A 22,842-nucleotide genomic window follows, 5' to 3' on the forward strand; every position below is an offset into this window, starting at 1 on the left:
TCCATGTTGCTGCAAATGGCAAGATTTCATTCTTTTTATGGCTGAGTAGTACTCCATTCTATATATATACACCACATCTTCTTTACCCATTCATCTATTGATGGACACTTGGGTTGCTTCCATAATTTAGCTGTTGTAAATAAAGTTGCAATAAACATTGCTGCATGTATCCATTCAAATCAGCATTTTCGTATTCCTAGGGTAAATACCTGGTGTGATAACTGTGTGATAACTGGATCGTAGGCTAGTTCTTTTTTAAACTTTTTTTTTATGTTTATTTATTTTTAAGAGAGAGAGACAGAGTGCGAGCAGGGGAGGGTCAAAGAAAGGGGGAGACACAGAATCTGACGCAGGCTCCAAGCTCTGAGCTGTCAGCACACAGCCCAGCACGGGGCTCAAACCCACGAACCGTGAGATCGTGCCCTGGGCTGAAGTCAGATGCTTAACCGACTGAGCCACCCAGGCGCCCCTCTTTTTTTAAACTTTTTTGAAGAACCTCCATACTGTTTTCCACAGTGGCTGCACCAGTTTGCATTCCCACCAACAGTGCACGAGGGGTCCTTTTTCTCCATATCCTTGCCTTGTTGTTTAGCTGGCCATAAATTTATTTTTTTTTTAAATTTTTTTTTCAACGTTTATTTATTTTTGGGACAGAGAGAGACAGAGCATGAACGGGGGAGGGGCAGAGAGAGAGGGAGACACAGAACCGGAAACAGGCTCCAGGCTCTGAGCCATCAGCCCAGAGCCTGACGCGGGGCTCGAACTCACGGACCGCGAGATCGTGACCTGGCTGAAGTCGGACGCTTAACCGACTGCGCCACCCAGGCGCCCCGAGCTGGCCATAAATTTAAACTAAATGCTAATAATTTTCTCCAGAAAGCCAAAAGATTTTCACTTAAATTCAGGATTAGAATATTTTAAATGAAAATCAGAACATGATTTTTCCATGGGTACAAATTCCTAATAATTAGATTTGCTGGAAGGAGTGAAAAGCTCCACGATCACCAAAATATGTTTGAAAAATCTAAGATAAAAGTTCAATCAAAGCATCTCACGGGTGCCTGGGTGGCTCCATCAGTTAAGTGGCTGACTTTGGCTCAGGTCATGATCTCATGGTTCATGAGTTCGAGCCCTGCGTCAGGCTCTGTGCTGACAGCTCAGAGCCTGGAACCTGCTGCAGATTCTGTGTTTCCCTCTCTCTCTGCCCCTCCCCTGCTCACACTCTATCTTGATCTGTCTCTCCAAAATAAATAAAAATTAAAAAAAAATTTTTTTTTAAAGCATCTCAATTTGTGTCAGGAAAAGTTTCAGGTTTTTTTTTTTTTTAAGACTTTTTTTTCCTTTTCTGAAAAATGCTCAAAATGTATCTCTACGCATTCAGAATTGAGGCTAGTTAACTTGAAGGGGAAAAAAAGTAATCCTTTGTTATACATTAAGCTTTGTTTCTTCTTTAATTCTTCAGTAAAAACTTAAGAAGAATACATTTTTACTTCAAAATGAATGGTATTGACTGAGAATTGCCCAGAATTCCCCAGAATAAAAAACTATTATGTGAGTCTCTTTATTCTTTCTTACAGGAGGTTCCCGAAAGATTTATGAGCGTGTATTCTTACAATTCCAACGAACTGGATTCAGTATACAACAAGCCAAATCAACGACTGAAAGGTTTATCTTCAGAATCGACTAAACTCAGATTATTTTTGCCAGTTTTCTCCTTGGTATTTGCTACTGTGACTACCAGTATATTATTCTAAATGTCACCTCTCTCCCCACACTGTTACCCATACTCAAATACAGCAGTATTACTCTAGACATGTGCAAGAATTTTTTCCCTCCCAAGAGAGAAGAGAGAAGGACACTCCTAGGCTAGGAGTCGTAGAGGAACCGTAGGGACAGAAGAAAAACTTAAGTAAGATTCTCCAGCACGTTTCCGGCTAATTTAATTGCAGGAGACTGGAATGATCAAGGCTGAACCTACTTTACTCTACATCATCATCTTCAGTAAAGCAACTGTTTCATTTTTGTCTTGCCTTTCTTTCAGAATACCAGCCTGCCAGGGACGGGAGAGCTAGACAATCTGGCATACTGATACACCTAAGTCAACGAAAATCGGCAATATCCTGGTGACTCGATAACTCTTTATGAGATGGAAGTAACAGCTTTTGAGAACAATTTTTGAATAGTTATTTTGCTTGATTATCATTAGTTCCCTTAAAACAAGGGGGAAGACACATACGTATGTTGCAGAGTCCAACACACAAAACTACCCCATAAGGCTGTGCTGAGAACTGAGTTAATCCATGTCAAGTGCTTCGAAGGGTGTCTGACAATAAGCCCCCAATAAAAGTTAGTTATTATTCCTCTACCATGTCCCACTTTGACCTGCTTTATGTGCCTTGGGAAGCACAGGAAAATAAGTGAGAGATAAAAGAGAAAAGTACCCCTCACTTCGATGCTTAGGTACCATAACCCACCCAAGTCCATCTCTCACAGAAGAAGACCGGCCTAGACCTAGCCAGTTGGGCTCGTTACATAAAACCAACTCCAAGGGTGCCGAGCATAGACAAGTGATCAGGATTTTCTCCGGAAAATCCAAAAAGCCAGTCTGGTAAGTCAATTACTACAATCCTTAGCAGATATGAAGGATTGCCATGAGTAAAATATGGATTTGGAAGGGAAATCCCACTTGCATCCAAAAGAAAAGCTGATCAGTTAGAAGTTGGAGGCACGTGATGGAAGATTAATGGCATCGGACTGGCCAAGGAGCCAATTCTAAGACAATTCAGGGAGACGTGACATCTCCAGCAGCAACAGCAGCAGGACAGGAGAGCAGGCTGACAACCGGAGAAGCAACCCTTCTAGTCCAGGCAGGAGCGGGGCTTCACGCACCTTTCCAACCCATGGTGGTTTATCCCGCCGAGCCCACGGGACTGCTCTACAGGCCCTTCCTGCTCTGACAGTTTGTAATTCTAAAGAATGCTGGAATTGAGCCAGCGGTGGTGTCTCAATGAGGAGTGTTGGATTTGAATGTTTGATGCACATTTTTTAATGTGAAAGAAAAAACACACAGAATTTATTTCAAGTATAAATTGGAATGAAATACCAATGTAAATTATTTACCTTCTCCCTGAGATTTTAGGAACAGCTTACACAATGCTTTCTAGTGAAGAAAGATCTTTGAAAAAATTACAGTTGAAGTAAACCAGAGATAAGTACTTTGGAATCTCTGCCCCATCCCAGTGGTTTGGTGACATATCGAGATCTGTTCACAGCCTCATCCGTGCCCTTTATCAACAGGCTAAGTGTAGAAGAAAAAGAGCTGCCTCAACAGAGAATGTCAGCTCTGTCAACAGGACACATATTAGGCTGCCAGGAAACCATGCAAACAGATTTGCTAGGGCTCCATTCCACTCCAGGATGGAACATTCTGCCATGCCTCCATTCACATTTCAGTTGATCCATAAAATTCAAGTCCCTTCCTTCTATAATGGAAGGTCAGTGTACAATATTTAGCAAGGACAAAAAAAAAGTGTAAGAAGAAGAAAACTATTTCAAAGGGGTTGACATACATCCTGGAAGTAGGTATGTTTCTACTCAAAGCCAAAAGACCTTTCAAGTGAACGGCCTAGAACCTGAGCCTTAAAGGCACTTGGCTGAGCTTGCGAGACCATGCATACATCAAGGGCTGGGGCTATAAGACAGGGCCCGTATAAGGTAAATTTCAGAACAGCTGGAGTACAGATAATAGGTCATAAAAATAGAGAGGTATTATCACACATTAGAAGTTACTTCTGGTTTTTTCATAATTCCAGCTTCAACATTTTAAATAGCATGTACCGATTCATGCAAAGTGTTGTATTTTCAAGCCCCCTGACTTTGTAACCCCCAGGCTCCTGCACAGCCCTGTCTTTATACAGTCTTGACCTACAATTAAACCACAAGATCTTGTATATGTCATCCTGCTGGGTGACAAACCCAGTGGCTTCAAGTTTCCCATATTTTCTGAAAGGATCTAGTGTTTTTTGTACAGTGTTAGAGTCAACCATTCTGACTGCATCTCACCAAGAGGACAATATCACTAAACACTGCAAAGAAAATGTCAGGCTTCATTTCTATATTGTTCAAAACATCTGCAAGTGGGCAGTAAATGCTTGTCCAATGAGGGAACAAATGAGAATGGGACTTGCTCCAGCTATTACACTGAGATAACCAAAGCAGTAAATCACACAAACATCATTCTATTTCATTTCTGCAAGCCCACTGTATATACATAAACCACATAACAGATTTCCTTAACTGAGTCACGGTAACATTCAGTCTGTGACTGAACAAACATATTTGACACTGGAATGCCAGAATACGTAATGAAGAATATTCAGCTAGAGAAAAAACACTCGTTTTATACGTTACATGTGTTCAACACAATTTTCCTATGTATAGCCAAGGAAACAGTTTATATCATTCAGATGATTCTGGTCACCAATCCTGACGTGCGTGCGTACGTGCGCACATGCACGCACATGTGCACACATGCGTGTAGGCCGGGGAGTTCCCCACACTACAAACTCAATTCTGACATGATCTACCTGGAGAGAACAGCAGATCCCACAGATTGAGGTCTGAGTCCTATACAAGCGCCGACCCCTCCTGCTCCCCACCTCCAATGCCAGTTCCAAGTCTCGGTCATCACCTGTGCTTTGTAAGTGGTTTCAACAACGCCCTCCTTGGGTTGGGTTAGTTTGTTAGAGCAGTTGAAAGAACTCCAAGAAACATTTTACTTACCAGATTACTGGTTTATTTTGAAAAGATGTAACTCAGAAACAGCCAGATGGAAGAGGTGCGTAGGGCAAAATATGTGGGAAAAGGCATGGTGCTTCCATGCTCTCTCAGGGTGTACCATTCTCCCTGCACCTCCATGTGTTCACCAAGCCAGAAGCTCTTCAAACCATATACTTCTGGGTTTTTACAGGAACTTAATCACAAAGACAAATTGATTAAATCACTGGCCATTGGTGATTGAGTTCAATCTCCAAACCCTCTTCCCTCCTAGGAGGTCATGGAGAAAGGGGAAATGGAGGTTATGGGACTAAAAGTCCCAACCCTCTAATCACATGACTGATTCCCTGGCAACCAACCCCATCCTTAAGGTGCTTTCCAAAAGTCACCTCATTAACTCAACAAAAGACACCTTTATGGCTGTCATCACTTAGGAAATTCCAAAGGTTTTTGAAGCTCTGTGCCAGAAACCAGAACCAAAACCAAATACATATTTAGTCAATATCACAATCATATAATCAAGCATTAACATCAATCACAAGTTGAAAAGTCAAAATATGAATGTCTTACCTGAACATCTTTGTATTTGTCTCGTAAGTCCAAGAGCCGGTGATAAGCTTTAATGGCTTCTGAAAATTCCCCAACATCAGTGCTAGTGAGAATGTAGTTTTCCCAGATTTGCCAATGTTCATAGTTGCACTTGAGGGCTTCTTGTAAAGTCCTAAAAGCTTTTACTCTATTAAAGACCAGATTTTAAAGAGAATAATAATGAATAATCATACCTAAATAAACTATGTAACTTAATGTATAAAATGTTAATGTGGACTTTCTGTCAGTTCTTAGTCATTCATGTTAGTAGACAGAATTTGAGACCCAAACAACCTCAAACCACCTCAAATTGGCCTACAAATTTTCTTTAATTTAATGGGGCGCCTGGGTGGCGCAGTCGGTTAAGCGTCCGACTTCAGCCAGGTCACGATCTCGCGGTCCATGAGTTCGAGCCCCGCGTCGGGCTCTGGGCTGATGGCTCAGAGCCTGGAGCCTGTTTCCGATTCTGTGTCTCCCTCTCTCTCTGCCCCTCCCCCGTTCATGCTCTGTCTCTCTCTGTCCCAAAAATAAATAAACATTGAAAAAAAAAATTTAAAAGGAGCAAGAAATTGCAAAACAAAACAGGTAGAAATGCAACAAGGAAAGGGAGATGTAAATAAAAAGCAACTGGAAATTTGGAATTGAAAGAGACATTAAAACAAATTTAAAAAACCCTCAATAGCTGACAAAAAACTAGAATGTACACAAAGAGAGAACTGATGAACTAACTGGAAGACAACAGTGAGAAATCTACATGAAATTCAGATTAAAAAATAAAAGAGTAATAAAGAGAAGAGAGAATGAGATGTAAGGTTCAAATATACATTTGATAGACATGGCAGAGTAAACAGATAGATGCAGAAAATGTCAGGACACAATATTCGAAAAGATAATAGTTGAGAATTTTCCAGAACTGAACAAAGACCTAAATTCTATGATCAAAAGTATACTTTTGTACCGAACATTATAAAGCTAAAACCAACACCTAGGTATACTGTACAAAATTTCAAAACATAAAGATAACTCCAGGGGCGCCTGGGTGGCTCAGTCAATTGAGTATTGGACTCTTGATTTCAGCTCGGGTCATGATCCCAGGGTCATGAGATGGACCCTCACATTAGGCTCCACACTGAGCGTGGAACCTGCTTAAGATTCTCTCTCTCTCCCTCTGTCCCTCTCCCCTGCTTGCATGCTCTCTCTCTCTCTAAAATAAAAAAAAAAATTAAAAAAAAAACTAAAAAATTAAGTAAAAATTTAAAAAGATAATCCTAAAACCTAAAAAAGCATGACAATGAGAGAATAGCAGATATTTCATTAGCAACAAAAGATATAGAAGACAACAGAATAAAGCACTACATGAAAATAATTGTCATGCCCCAAATTTTACAACCAGCTGAACTTACCACTCAAAAATAAGTGCAAAATCAAACACTTTCAGATGTACAAAGACTAAGAAAGTTTACACCTTCTGCCCCTATCTTATAAGAACCACTAAAGGACCTTCTCTTACAAAAATAAAAGGGAATTCAGCCAGAAAGAAAGGGATACAATAAATGATCAATGGTGAGAAAAGAAAGTGATGAAAAATGTCATTACATTTAACTATTATTGAGAACAAAAATTACTAGTTGTTTGTGTAAAAAAAGTGAAACTGAAAGTATACAGATTATATTTTCTGAAATTAAATAAGAAATCAATACTAAATAGCTTAAAAAATATATGCCTGGAAACTTAACGATGCACGTCTAATAAAAAAGGAAACCACAGCAAGGGGAAAAAGAAACTCGTATCAGAAAGTACAAAATATTTACGGGTGCCTGGATGCCTCAGTCGGTTAAGTGTCTGACTTTGGGTCAAGTCATGATCTTGAGGTTTGTGAGTTCGCCCCACCATTGGGGTTACTTCTGTCAAAAATAAATCATCAAGGAGCTCCTGGGTGGCTCAGTCAGTTAAGTCGGATGACTTTGGCTCAGGTCATGATCTCACAGTTTGTGAGTTCAAGTCCCGCATCTGGCTTTCTGCTGACAACTCGGAGCCTGGAGCCTGGAGCCTGCTTTGGATTCTAGGTCTCCCTCTCTCTCTCTGCCCCTCCCTCACATGTGCTGTCTCTCTCTCTGCCTCTCTCTCTCTCAAAAATAATTTTTTTAAAATTCATCAAGAAAGTACAAAATACTTTGAACTTAATGAAAATTACTATTTATCACCAGCTGCAGGATATAGCTGAAGCAGTATGTAGCAGGAAATTTATGATCTTAAATGCATTTATTACAAAAAATGACATAATTAGTGAAAACATTCAAATTAATATGGTAGAAAATACCAAATAAACTTAAGAAAGAAGAAAATAATAAGAAAGTAAATATAAAGAAAAACCAGAGGGCACCTGGCTGGCTCAGTTGGTGGAGCATGTGAGTCTCGATTTCAATGTTGTGAGTTTGAAACCCACATTGGGTGTAGAGAGTACTTAAAAATAAAATCTTTAAAAAAAACAAAAACAAAAAAAAAAACACAAAAAATAAAAGTAGAAATGATTAACAAAACCAAAAGCTGGCTCTTTGAAAAAAATAAAATAAAACAGACAAATGTCTAACTAAATTCCATTTAGAATAAAAGAAAATGGCACAAATAAGATTAATAATTTTTTGAAAAAAATCATAAAGAGAATGCTATGAACAAATAAAGATGAGCTAAAGAAATAGCCAAATAAATCAATTAAAGTTAAAAAAAAAAGGCTAGGCAGTTTTACAGAAACGGTATAGCAAACCATAAAGTAATCCTTGTCTTATATAAGCCACTTCAGAAAAGAGAAAAAGACTATTAAAAACTTGATACTGACAAGGAAATCAACAGAACTTCATTTCACCTATTCGAAATGTTAAACATCTCATCCAACAAAAAGATTCTTAGGCTTTACTCTCCTGGCTGGATAAGACTCTGGTTCCTTTATGGATCATAAATGTTTTACTGGACAGTTACAGTAACCTCCTTCAAATGTATGCTACCAATCTCCTTTTCCAAAGCCATTTTGAGTTTGTTCATTTAAGACTACAAGGTCCACCTCCCTTTCCTTGCTGAGCCCCACAGTGTTTCAACAAGGCATCTCCTCCTTGATGACTTCAAGGCAAATTCTGGAAGGGATAATGGAGGTTCTTCTGGTCATCCCAGGCCACTGCCCTGAGAATCACTCCCTGAAGCATTTGAAAAGAAGTATGGCCATGTCATAACAATTTACCTAGAGGTGTTATGGAACAGACTGACCGGCTTATCTCTTGGCCCACTAACCTTCATAGTTAAAAATGAAGGTACCCTTGCTGTAACACTTCTTCAAATTCAGCCTTAAACTGTTTGGGGAGGATGTGTGTATGTGTGCATGTGTCTTTTTTCCTTTCTCTGTTCTACTCCCAGAGCCCACCTCCCATGTGGCAGCAACTGCCTTCAACAGTGGCAGACCACACCTGGGGTTCTCCCATCCATGTGGGGCTGGGTGAGGTCATCTTGCCGGAAAAGAACTCAACAGGTAGCAACCTAGGCAGGAGGATTATCCCTTCTCCTGCATGTCTTCTGGTCCTCTAACCTCAATTTCCAGGTCTCAACGTTTTTTCTATGAATTCTTTTCTAGTAAGTATGGCCTCTTCACCAAGATCTTCAGTTCAGGATTCACTTATTAAGCCCAGAGTGGTTGTGACATTGCACTGTAAAAGTTATACCGGGGCGCCTGGGTGGCTCAGTCAGTTAAGCATCCGACTTCAGCTCAGGTCATGATCTCATGGTCTGTGAGTTCGAGCCCCACGTTGGGCTCTGTGCTGGCAGCTCATAGCCTGGATCCTGCTTTGGATTCTATGTCTTTCTCTCTCCCTCTCTCTCCTTTCCTCCCTCCCTCTCCCCCTCCCCCCCTCACGCTCTCTCTCAAAGAAAAAAAAAATGAATAAACATTAAAAAAATTTTTTTTAAGTTATACAGAAAGATGGAAGATTTTCCCAAAGGACATGACGTCTAGGGAACCAGATGAAACAGCAAAAAGAGCCCCAAGAGAGGAAAGGGGCAGATGACATGGTTTGAAGGGTTCCTTTTAGGCATGGATAGAATTCTTTTGAGAAGAGCGGTCATAATTTACCCCTGAAGTAACAATCTCATGAGTCAAAAATGAGCTACGTCTGGAACAGCAGCAAAGAAAGGAAAGAGCAAAAAGGCAACAATAAAGCAGTGATTCACCTCTGACCTTACAACCCCACTTTTACACAAAAACCTATTTACGGAGGTGCAGGAAGACAAGAAAGTGTCCAAAAGAAGTCAAACAATGTGAGGAACCCCTACGAGAAAAAGAGGAATGCTCAGGGCTAGTGGGCTGAAGGGAAGGTACATACAAGAGCCTCACTACATACAAAATTATCAGGGTTACCAGAAAAAACTACTGAGATCACTCTACAACTATGATAGGGATTTCCCCTGCCCTTGCTTTAAACCAAAAGGGTCCCCAGGGAATTTTAACACAATCAGTTGCAATCAAGAACGTAGTATTATTTTCCGAAGACAGCGGTAGAAAAAACAGTACTTTATTTATGTAGTTTGTCATCCAAGGGCAGCAGAAGCATTTCATGATCTCTATGTAATGTGGATTTAATGATATCTTCAGAAGTATCTTGTGAATCCACAAAGAAAAATTAAATAAAGCTTGAAAATAAGGCCAAATGAAAATGGAAATAGATCCATTCTTTCCTTCACTTACTAGTAAACTCTGGCAACAGCAACCCTGTCTCTTCCCTTTCCTTGGCTTTCTGTGGCCAGTCAATAAGGCCATTTGGTTGTCCCCTTTATAAACTGGCATCGGCCCCTTCTTTTTCCAGGCTAGTTATCTCCTGCCTGGACTGTTACAACAGCTGTCTCCTGATTGGGTTCCCAGCCTCCAGTTTCCTCTCTAGTCTGTCTCACACTGCCACCAGATAAATCTTCCCCAAAAGCTTCTTTCTTCATGAACTTCCCTCCCCCCGCCCCCCCGAAATCTCTGGCTTCCTACTGCCAACAGGATAGTCTCAACTTGTTAGTCAAATCATCAGAACACACTGCCATTTGACTCCAACCTTCCCTCTCCCTAGAGACCTCACTATAATCTATAGTTGGTATAGTTTACTTGTTCTGCATATGATCACATTTCTCTTGCCTGAGCTTTCCTCTGTCCATCTACCCATTCTTCAAATTTTAGCTTGAGTCCAACATTCTCTCAGAAGTGTTCCTGAACCAGGACCATAATCCTTTTCTCTTCTGAGACCTACAGAGAGTGCCTGGCATAGAATGAGTGTTCTAGGGGCGCTTGGGGGGCTGTCAGCTAAGAGATGGATTCTAGACTTCAGCTTGGATCAGGATCTCACAGTTCATGAGTTCGAGCCCCACATTGGTGCAGCCTGCTTGGTATTCTGTCTCCCTCTCTCTCTGCCACTCCCCCACTTTCTCTCTATATCTCTACCAAAATAAATAAAAATAAACTTAAAAAAGAATGAGTGTTCCACAAATGTCACTATTATTATAGCTCTTTGGGTTTTTTTTTAATTTTTTTTAATGTTTATTTATTACTGAGAGAGAGAGAGAGAGAGCGCGCACGCGCGCGCGCGCGCGCACACACACACACACACACACACACACACACACACACACACGCATGAGTGGGGGAGGGGCAAAGAGAGAGGGAGACACAGAATCTGAAGCAGGCTCCAGGCTTCAAGCTGACAGCACAGAGCCTGACGTGGGGCTTGAACTCACAAACCACAAGATGGTGATCTGAGCCGAAGTCGGACGTTTAACCAACTGAGCCACCCAGGTGCCCCTATTATAGCTCTCTTTGTGTTTTCCATTTGATATTTACAATATACTACTTCTTTAAAAAATTTTTTAATGTTTATTTATTTTTGAGAGAGACAAAGAGCGTGAGCAAGGAATGGGGAGGGGCAGAGAAAGAGGGAGACACAGATTCCGAGGCAGGCTGCAGGCTCTGAGCTGTCAGCACACAGCCCGACACAGGGCTCAAACTCACAAATGCGAGATCATGACCTGAGCAGAAGTCAGACACTTCAGACACTTAACCAACTAAGCCACCCAAGTGTCTCTACCACATACTAGTTCTAATGCTAATCAATTTTTTTTTTTTAATTTTTTTTTCAACGTTTATTTATTTTTGGGACAGAGAGAGACAGAGCATGAACGGGGGAGGGGCAGAGAGAGGGAGACACAGAATCGGAAACAGGCTCCAGACTCTGAGCCATCAGCCCAGAGCCTGACGCGGGGCTCGAACTCACGGACCGCGAGATCGTGACCTGGCTGAAGTCGGACGCTTAACCGACTGCGCCACCCAGGCGCCCCGCTAATCAATTTTTAAAATAATACTGTGATATTTTATTTTTTCAATCTATAATTCCTGAAGACATTGGTTCATACTTATATTTCTCAGTAATATCTAGTACACATCAAGCAATTGATACGAATCTATCAATGAAGTTGACCAACTAAAGGCATGCTTACTTTTATCATGCAATGAAATTTAGGATGTAAAACTTCAGTATCAAATAAAGATTCCAAATAATATTTCTTTTTTTATTACATGGTAAGTGTTTTCACGAAATAAGCTACGTTTAGAATTCAAATGGCTATATTAAGTCATTCTAATTCAAAGACATGGATGGGCAAGAGGAAAAGAAGGAAGGCACAACGTTCAGTGTTCAGTGGAAGAAAATCTCATTTGTTAAAAAAAAATTTTTTTTAACTCACTCATTTTGGAAACTGAGTTCTTCATATTTGTCTCATGTACTTACTTTTGTTTCAATCGGATATAGGAAGTTGACAAATTGTTCCAAGCTTCAGCATTCTGAAACGATTGGGAATCCAGTTATACACCACTCTCATTTCGGCAAAATAACTGCTACCACCCAAAGCAGAACATATTTTCCGAGTCCAAGAGGTGCTCTTTACAATCAGACTTGTCAATAAGGAAGGAATGTTCAAGTTGTAGGAGAAAATTCAATGAATTAAACTTCACTTGTATAATTTCAAACAAAAATGGTCAGCAAATCGACACAACTCTTACAGCACTAATTTGGAACTTAGCTAAGATTTTATTTACAAATTTAGATTTCCAAAATAACTGGACAATTTGCAACATAATTTACATAATATTTAGATTTATTACAAATCCAAGGATATGCAGAATATTGTTTTTCATACCTTTTAAAATATTTATTGATTTTTTTAGAGAGAGAGCATGAGTGGGGGAGGTAGAGACAGAGGGGGGGATAGAGGATCCGAAGTGGGCTCCGTGCTGGTAGCTTACAGCCCCGATGCGGGGCTTGAACTCACGAACCATGAGATCATGACCTAAGCCAAAGTTGGATGCTCAACTGACTGAGCCACCCAGGCGCCCCTGCTTTTCGTATATTGAAAGGCTTTGCTATTTTACCATCATCCTTCATCAGATAGGAGAATAAAGGAGTATGTGTTCTCCAGTGTTATTCCTACATATTTCATCAAACATATTTCTTTCCCTATTCCTCTGTGCAATGACAAAAATAAATTAAAGCCATTGCACGAATGTTGATTCTAACAAGAACAATATGAATTATGCTTGTTCCTCTTTGTTGAGCTTTTTACAAAATATACAGTGTATAGTTTTCAGGTTCCAAATGTATGATTTAAAAATCAAGTGGCAATGGACCTCTGCTTGCAGACATAGCACAGTTAGTACCAGACTAGCCTTGTTACCATAAAAAGCTACAAACTGGACAAAATTTAGGAAAGAACTGTTTCTGAGAAGTTGGACAACAAGCAGCAAGGAACTGTGACCCTTAAGAGAAGGTAAACTGAGATGTCTCAACAATCAACCTACACCTCCATCTAGAGGCACTTTCAGGACTGCAGCACAGGGAGGAAAAAAATCAAACGAAGCAAGTCTTACTGAGATTAAGAAAAAGAGATCAAAGGCTCCTGGGTGGCTCAGTTGGTTAAGCAACCAACTCAGCTGGTTAAGCATCTTGATTTCAGCTCAGGTCATGATCTCAAGGTTGTGAGATGGAGCCCCATGTTGGGCTCCACACTAAGCAAGGAACCTGCTTGAGTCTCCCTCTCTGTCTTTCTCTCTGTCTCTCTCTCTCTGCTTCCCTGATCATGCACACATGTACGTTCGCTCTCTCTCTTAAGAAAAAAAAAGATTAGCCTTCAGGGCTCAAATGTCGGCTAGAATTTGCAAGGCAAAAAAAAAAAAAACAAAAAAAACAAAAAAAACAGGGAAATGAGATCTATGCAGAGAATAAGCTTCAGAAATCTCAATAAGTATCTCTGTGGGTCCTTGGCTGAATGTTAAGCTATACGTGTTCAGGGCAAAACTTCTTGAGGCCAAGCAGAGAATAACTGCCAGAGAGCTGTGAGCTGAACAGACATTCTGGAGGCCACACAATGCTAGGAGCTGTTCAAGTTCCAACCAACCAGAGTGGAGAACTGTTATTGATCACACATGGGATTAAGGTCAGCCACCAAAAGCTTACACCTCAGAGAAGCGTGATTACAACCCCAGAATAAGGACAATGCAACACCCACCCTAACAAAGCTTAAAATAAAGATGATCCACAAGTAAATTAGACAAATGCCAAAATAAAGTTCTACCTTCCTTGAGGGAAAACAAAAAACCCAGGAACTCAACAACACACCATCCATGGTGTGTAGGATACAATTAAAACTCTTGACAGATGTGAGAACGAGCAAGAAAATTCATCCACAGCTGAAGGAAAAATTAGTAGAAACAGAGAAATGAAAGAGAGGTAGGAATAACCAAAGACTTCAAAATAGTTGTTCTTAATACGAAGATTTGAAGAAGACCCCAAACACATGAGCAACAAGAGAAAAAAACAGATAAGTTGGGGCTCATCTAAACTAAAAACTGTTGTATCTCAAAAGACACCATCGAGAAAGTGAAAAACAGGTACAGAATGGGAGAAAATATTTGCAAATCATATATCTGATATGGGTCTTGTATCTAGGATGTATAAAGAACACCTACAACTCAACAATAAAAAGACAACTAACCCAATTTAAAACTGGGCAAAGGATGTCAACAAACAAATATTTTTCCAAAGATGAATGGACACAAATGGCCAATAAGCATATGGAAAGATGCTCAACATCACTAGCCATCAGGGAAATGGAAAATGAAGCCACAACAAGATCCCACCCCCAACGATGACTAGAATCAACAAGACAGACAATAACAAGAGCTACCAAAGTGTGGAGAAACGGGAACCCCCATACAATGCTGGTGGGGATGTAAAATGGTGATTTAGAAAACAGTCTGACAGTTTCTCAAAATTTTGAACACAAAGCTAACATACCCAGTAACTCTACTAGTAGGCACATACCTAAGAGAAATAGAATCATATATCTGTGATTCTATTTATTTACACAAAAATCTATTTATTTACACAAAATGAATCTATAAATCTATTTATTTTCACAAAAACTGTAAATGACTATTAAAATAGCCAAAAAATGGAAACAATTCAAACGTCCAACAATGTAAGAGTAAGTAACATGATACGCCCATATAACGGACTATTAGTTGGCCGTAAAACGGAAAGAAGTACTGATGTGTGCAACAACGTGGGTGAACTGGGAAAACACTGATCAAAGTGAAAGAGGCCACAAAAGACCGCATAGCATAGGATTCCATGTATAGGAAGTGTCCGGAACAGGCAAAGCCACATTAGTGGTTGCCTGGGGCACGGCATGGAGGGTAATGAGTGGAAGGTGTTTGGAAGAAATGAGGAATGACTACTAATGAGTACAGGGGGATTCTTTTTATGATAATAAGAATGTTCTAAAATTGATCGTGGTGACAGTCACACAATGCTGAATATACCAAGAAATCACTGAATTTTACCTTTGAATGGAGGAACTACATGACATGTGAATTATTTATCAACTCAGTGAAACTATTAACTATTAAAGGACTGTAAACTAAAAGAACTTTCTAATAATGCAATGAACATAGGCAGCACATGTTACTGAATGATAGAATAGATGCGACGTTTTGCTATGTACTTAAGTATAATTTTAACTAAAAAAGTGTTGTATCAAACTTATTTTCCATGAATAAGTTAGTTATTATAAGAAAAAACTTATTTCCAGATTTATAAATAATTTACCTTAATGTGTGACTTTCTGTCAAAGGTATATTTTCTTCCAATTGGTTTTCTTTTTATTTTAACATAAAATAATAGAAAATTTGAATTTTTTTCCATCTTTTATCTTTTTTTTTATTGTGATAAGAACCCTTAACATGAGATCTACCCTCTCTCCAAAATTGTAAGTACACAACACAGTACTGTTAACCACAGGCACAATGTTGAACAGCAGATCTCTAGAATCTATTCATTCTGTATAACTGAAACTGTGTACCCACAGGAATTACTGAGCTATAGTACAATTCAAGTAACTCAGAGAATATCCCAGAGCTGTGAGAAGAGGAGGAGACCCAACAAACTCACATCGGGTTCTAGAGTCACACAGCGCTGAAATGCCTTCGCCGAACCTGTATAGTCTTCCAAGGCCAAACAGGCACAGCCAAGAGAAAACCACACCCCGAGCTGCAAAGACAAAAAAGCCAAAGTCATGCAACCACATACAGACATCTATAGGATATTTACATTTTACATTAGTTTCAATGTATGAAATTTAGTAACAGAGGTGAATTTCTTCATAGAGTTTTCAAAGCTAACACAACACCGAAAGCATGTGCAATATCACTGCATGTCTTTTGCTGAGAAACACCATTCTTTGTGTTAACCAAACGCCATAAATGCAATCAAGAGCTCTGTCTATAAACCCTGATAGTACCAATCTGGGATCAATCTAACATTTTTAGTGAGTATCAACTATGTCAAAAGTTTACAAAGTATTGGGGCCCCTGGGTGGTTCAGTTGGTTAAGCGTCCGACTTTGGCTCAGGTCATAAGTTGGGGCTCATAGCCCGTTGAGTTATTAGAGCCCTCCGTCAGGCTCTGCGCTGATAGCGCAGAGCCTGGAGCCTGCTTCCGATTCTGTGTCTCCTTCTCTCTCTGCTCCTCCTCCGCTAGCATTCTCTCTCTCAAAAATAAAATAGAAACATAAAAAAAATTTTTTTTTTTAATTTTTTTTTCAACGTTTTTATTTATTTTTGGGACAGAGAGAGACAGAGCATGAACGGGGGAGGGGCAGAGAGAGAGGGAGACACAGAATCGGAAACAGGCTCCAGGCTCTGAGCCATCAGCCTGACGCGGGGCTCGAACTCCCGGACCGCGAGATCGTGACCTGGCTGAAGTCGGACGCTTAACCGACTGCGCCACCCAGGCGCCCCCAAAAAAATTTTTTAAGTATACAAAATATCAGAAAATTCACAACTGATAAATGTGTAACAAACTTGAGGGGGAAAAAAAACCCCAAAAAACTCTTGCTTTCATCTTCAAGTTAGACCACAAACAACTCTGCAGTTTAAACAAAAGTAACTGCTCTACCATGTATCTGCTTGGGCATGCCTGATAATAATGTAGAAAAAGCAGGCTGAGAATCTGGATTACCAAATAGTCATTCAAAATGGAAAGCCTGACTTAAGTCAGTAAGATGTATGAGCACAGAGATTTCGAAAGAAAAAAATAAATAAAATTAAAAAAAAAACAGGTGAATTAGGAAGTAGCTATTGAAATTACAAAAGAATTCTTCGTATCACAGGGCTTCCTTAAAATTCAATAGCCTCTATCAAAAGGAAGATAAAACTGATAAAAATTTCAATGAAATTGGTCAGAAATGCAGCTGTTTCAAGGCAAGTTTGCTTTTCTTCTGGATACGGTCAGTAAGGGCAGCAGCAGAATGTAGCCTATTCGGTTCACAGACTCCCAGGACAAAGGCAGGGAGCAGGCAGACAGGTCTGGTGGCACCCTTCAGGGTGGGAAAGGAAATCAGGTGCTCTGTTATCTGCCCGTAGCCTTCCACAGAGACAGCGCAGGAGGCGCCCCCACATCCCTCCTCCCCCCAGCCATTTTCACAAAACTTGTTCCATATGGCTAGTCGGGGCCTGAACGGTTTTTAAGCAGATAAAGATTTTTAGCCGATAATTAGAGATAAGGCTTAAAAAGCAAACATCCTTGGGCAATTTAACACTTTGCCTTGAATTCACAAGAGGCTATAAATAACTGCTATCAGGAGCCTTTATGGAGAACAGATTTTGTTAGAGGAATAGGTAAGGACTGAAAAGAGGGTGGGTGTGTGTTTGGTGGGAGGGGGGAGAAGGTAGAGATACCAGGTTGAAGCAAAGTTAGTTCACTTTACTGAATCAAGGGGCTAACAGCACTTGAAAAGAGACCTCATTACACTTTCCTTTCATCAGTTATTTACAGAATCTAGAGACCAAACCATACTCACTAAATATAATACATTCTGAGCTCGCCTAAAGTCTGATGCTAACTTACAAACTATATATAAAACAAGCTCTCTAACTTCTAACCAATGTGTAAGTTACAAAATCTGTCTTATATTTCATCAGGTATAAGGTACACCTGTTTTTCACCATTTAACAGTTCTGAAATAGATCCAACAGCTTTGTCAGAGTTTATTGGAGGCATTTTATTTTCTATACAAGGTGGCACTTAAAATAAATGTGCCTCTTACAACTGATGGTATCTTATATCCAATGAATTATGGTTACAAGTTTACTTGGAAGAAGGGATACCTCATTCTGGGACTAAAGGAAGAACAATGAAAATTACCCTCAAAGTTCTCAAAACCCATGTGCCGTGCTTGCTTTCTGCAAATAAACTTCTCGCAAAATTATTTCACAAGAGTCATTATTTAAAAAAAAAAAAAAGCAAGTGTAAATTCAAGATGTAAATAAAGAACTTTATTTTTCAATCCACCTGGCAAGACAAAGGTTACAAATCTAAAATTAGCAATTACTCATAGCTCTAAAACAAGCTGGTAATGAGATTATTATTTACCTTTAAGGTTTTGAAAGAAGTCAATGTTTTGTAACTAGTGTCTTAAAACCAAAATAAATTTAATGAAAATCAGGCTGATGACTTCATTTAATATATAGTATTATGGTTCTCTCTCTTTTTTTTTTTTTTTTACTCTTGGTCATTTGTGTTGTTTTAATAACTTGCATGTGAAGGAAAATTCTAGGACCATTAACTGCTAGTAGATTTCCGTCTGTTGATAAGATATAATTACATGGGAGATGGTTTTTGCACACACCCTATTCTTTGAAATCATGAAATGGCTTTTTAAAAAACAAACTCAATGATCCTCTAATTGCTTGTAGCTGACACACTAAACCATAAATAATACATTCAGATGTTTCTCCATTGAGGTCCTCAGGATTTGGAGGACGAAGGAGAATATTTGGTGCCTCTTTTACTTTTTTCATTTTTAACGATTACTTAAACGATTAATGCCAATAGTGCATCAAGATGCCAGTCAGGCTCTTAAGAACAGAACATCATGGGACACCTAGGTTAAGCATCCGACTCTTGACTGTGGCTCAGGACATGATCTCATGGTTCATGAAATCAAGCCCCACCATGGGCTCTGTGCTGAGCATGGAGCCTTCTAGAGATTCTCTCTCTCCTTCTCTCTCTCTGTCCTTCCCCTGCTCAGACACACACACTCTCCCTCTCTCAAAATAAATAAACATTAAAAAAAAAATATTTAAAAGAAAAAAGAACATCATAAGAGAAAAAAATCAAAAGCCTCCAAAAAACCTTAGTAGATGATTCCCCAAATTAAAATTGTATATGCTTGAGTACGAAAGACCTCTCTACCTTTCAGTCCAGTACAATCAGGTGGGGATATGATGTTAGCCTCACCACTTTTTCTAGAAGCTACACTTAAAAAGTAAAAAGGGGGATATGTAGCTGGCTCAGTCAGTGGAGCATGCGACTCTTGATATCAGGGCTGTGAGTTCAAGCCCCACGTTGGATGTAGAGATCTTAAAAAAAAAAAAAAAAATCTAGGTCCTCTGACCTAGACCCTTGCTTGGGCTCCTACCTTTCACGTGCTATATATAGCCTCTCTTGTTCCTCTCTATACAATGGCAATCAGAATAATTAGCACTTAGTGAGCAGCTACTATGTGTGCCAAGCACTGACACAGGAGCTTTCCATACATTACCTCAGTTCTTCTTCACGGGACCCTCTCCAGGTAGTAAATATTACCCTACTACTTCCTCCTCATTAGAGAGATGACGATGGGCCACAGAGTCAGTCCCTGACAGAGCAGAGATCTGACCCAGTCAGCGGGACTGCAGAGCCCACGTCTTCTCCACGTGGCCACCCTGTCTCCCACTGTACCATCTGTCCACACACAGCCATGATTGATGGCAATCCCATCCTCATCACCAATAACGCAAGACAGGAAAAAAAGAACGGTTAACATGGGCTGGGAAAACCCAGGAGATCAAATGTTTAATAACTGGAGCATATCCACCCCCGCAAAAGCTCTCCCAATTAGGCAAGTGGACAGAGGTGAGGCACAAGAATGGATGACCATGTTTAGTTGGAGGGGAGGGCTGAAAGGCAAACCTCTTGTCAGAGGGACTGGGCAAGAATGGAGAAACAACCATCGGGTAGAGAGGCTCCGGTTGAGATTTCTGTAGTGTTTATTCCAGCACAAACTGTGAGGCCAGCTACTCATAGGAAGGGCAAAGATCTTTAGAAGTGGACAGTCTAGCTTTTTTCACTGAGGGAGCCAATACAGAAACACTAACGCAGGCCAATTATTTATTTTGAATATGATGATATATGCACTTAAAGAATGGTTTAAAATTATTTTAAAAATAATTAAGAAAGAACAAGACTGGTTGAGAACGTGGTCTCTGAGCTTCCCTCACAAAGCCCCTGAGAGAAACAGTGGAACAGAGGGGAAGACGGATGACTGGGATTCAAGAGGCTCTGAGTAACTTAACCTCTGGGTCTCCGTCACCCAAATGTTAAATGGGGATCTGAGGAAGCAAACACCCAAGATTCTGAAAACCCAGAGGTGACAGGCTTCAAAGGCACCTTAGTGCCATCTAGTGGCAAAGTAAGTACCCTGGCGACACAAACCGTAGAATCCGCAGGTTTGAAGAGTCAGGAGGGAATCAATTCATTTAGAAGTCTTAGAAATCAATTCAAAAGAGGCAGAGGGGAAAACAAGGCCTAGAGAGGAAGTAATCTGCCTAGAGCCACACAATGCACACAATGGCTCCTGGTTCCTGGTGTGCAATAGGTGTGGTGAACACAGAGACCGCAATACATTAGCCTCAAAAATTAGAATAGAAATCAAAGTTTAAAAAAAAAAAGGAATTAAACAGTTCGCTACTCCGAGGGCTAATAAAGACTAAGCACCACTAGGCAAAGGGTGTGGATTATTTTTACAATAAAAAAGTTAATTTGGGGCACCTGGGTGGCTCAGTCAGTTAAGCGTTCAACTCCAGCTCAGGGCATGATCTCATAGTTCGTGAGTTTGAGCCCCGTGTCAGGCTCTGTGCTGACAACTCGGAGCCTGACGCCTGCTTCAGATTCTGTCTCCTTCTCTCTCTCTGTCCCTCTCCCGCTCACATTGTCTCTCTCTGTCTTTCAAAAATGAATAGACGTTAAAAAAATTTTTTTAATTTTTACAGGAGTCTTAAAGTACATCCACGCTAGGTACCATTTGCTTATGTATCACAATTTTCTTTCTTAAATGAAGAGTCTACTGCTCAAATCTACTTCCTCCTCAAAGCTTCTGCAGAAGGAATAATCAGCAGCTTCACATTTTTGCTAAATTTCCTTATAGGATTGACTGTTTGAATTTTTTTTTATGTCATGTAAAACGTTCAACATGTTATAACGAATCCTAAAGCCAAGCCATGCTCTCTATCCCTCCTTTCCACATCCCTGACTCATTCCCATGACCCCCAAATTCAGATAAGTTGTTGAATGTGGTTTCCTTAAACAGGAAATGACCCAAGACAAATCCAAGAGCGATACCAATGTTCTTTGGTAACAGCTTTTTTCTAAAGTAATGCTTGGTGCTCATATTCTTTAAAAATGTGCGCCACCAACTCTCATAACCAAATTTCTCATATCCTCCCTAAGGAAACACAAGTCCCAGGTTGCCAGCTTCTTTCTCTCTCTAAAGGAAAAATTTCCTCTATTTCAGTGTCTTGCTTAAACTACGGGATCAGGGCGCCTAGGTGCTCAGTCAGATAAGCATCCAACTTTGACTCAGGTCATGATCTCAGGGTTCCTGGGATAGAGCCCCCCATTGGGCTCTGTGCTGACAGCTCAGAGCCCAGGGCCTGCTTCAGATTCTGTGTCTCCCTCTCTCTCTGCCCCTCCCCTACTCACACTCTGTCTCTCTCTCAAAACTAAACACTTAAAAAAAAATTAAACTACAGGATGAACTAAACTTTATACATACTTTTTTCTTTAACTAGACAGGCTATTAATTGTTTAACGTCCCCTTCTTATTCCTTTCCCCGATTTGGTTATGACTGGCTCTTACATTTGCCCACTCTTTCCAGAGAACGTATAATGTGAGGACATACAGGTGTTCAGATATTATCTGCACGTGAGACTCCCATGTTAGATGTAGCCCCCTAATTTTAGGCTACAGATAATGGGGCAGTGATGACTTCCTTCCACCATTACTACTGCACTGCAACAGGAGAGAAATGTGACATCTATGACTGAGAATGCGCTATGGGACACACGCTAGACACTTGACATACGTTGGCTCTGATTTCCCCAGCAGTACACTGAGACAGGGATTGTATCTCCACCTCACAAATGAGGAAACAGAGGCTCAGAAAGATGAGGGGATTTACCTTCCTTGTGTTCCTGGGGTCGCCAGGGTTTGGAGCCGGGTTTACAGCAGCAAAGCTTCCGCCCTCCCCGCCGCCCTTCAGCCACAGCTATGGCCCAGATGTTACTAAGGGGCTCGTGTTTCTTGGCAGTTATGCAAGTTAGACTTTAAGAGTTTCATTTTTCATTGCTTACCAATATGAGAAAGGAAGAACAAAAAGGAAAGAATCTCTTTTTTCTCTCCATATTATTCACATATGTTCATTCTGTCTTCTCCATCGGAATGTAAGCTCCAATTCCTCGCGTCTTTCCACCACGGTGAATACCAGTTCACAACAGAAACTCGAGAACTCCATTTCAAATAAAAACGCTTTCTTCTTTCAAAAACCACAATGAAATCGAAAATTAACCGCTACACATCAAGGGAGAACACAAGCTCCCGAGATAACTCACAATTCTATCAGTCTTGTGCCCTGGAAGTGTGGTGGGCTGGGAAGGGCCTCCCTCGTTCCTCTCAAGCTCCCTGGTCTTCGCAGACATACGTGCTGTCATCTGCTGGATCATTACGGAACGTGCAACTTACAACTTCTCTTCGTTCCTGATGAAAACCCCAGTGGGTCTTCGTTAAAGGAAGAATGAAATTCAAACCTGACAGT

General features: G+C 40.3%; 1 protein-coding gene across 1 annotated transcript in view; it reads right to left on the reverse strand.

The window, feature by feature from the left end:
* Positions 1-22,842, reverse strand: part of TTC27 (tetratricopeptide repeat domain 27) — a 186,203-nt gene that overhangs the window by 24,306 nt on the left and 139,055 nt on the right. The window contains exons 14-16 of the mRNA XM_047068790.1: positions 15,882-15,980; positions 12,165-12,217; positions 5,347-5,512 (exon numbers count right to left, since the gene is read on the reverse strand). Coding sequence (XP_046924746.1) covers positions 5,347-5,512; positions 12,165-12,217; positions 15,882-15,980 — 318 coding nt within the window. The remainder of the gene's footprint in view (positions 1-5,346; positions 5,513-12,164; positions 12,218-15,881; positions 15,981-22,842) is intronic.

The sequence above is a fragment of the Lynx rufus genome, unplaced genomic scaffold (assembly GCF_022079265.1).
Source record: "Lynx rufus isolate CCGP_SWC_20201006 ecotype Redwood Valley unplaced genomic scaffold, mLynRuf1.p SCAF_8, whole genome shotgun sequence".
NCBI lineage: Eukaryota > Metazoa > Chordata > Mammalia > Carnivora > Felidae > Lynx > Lynx rufus.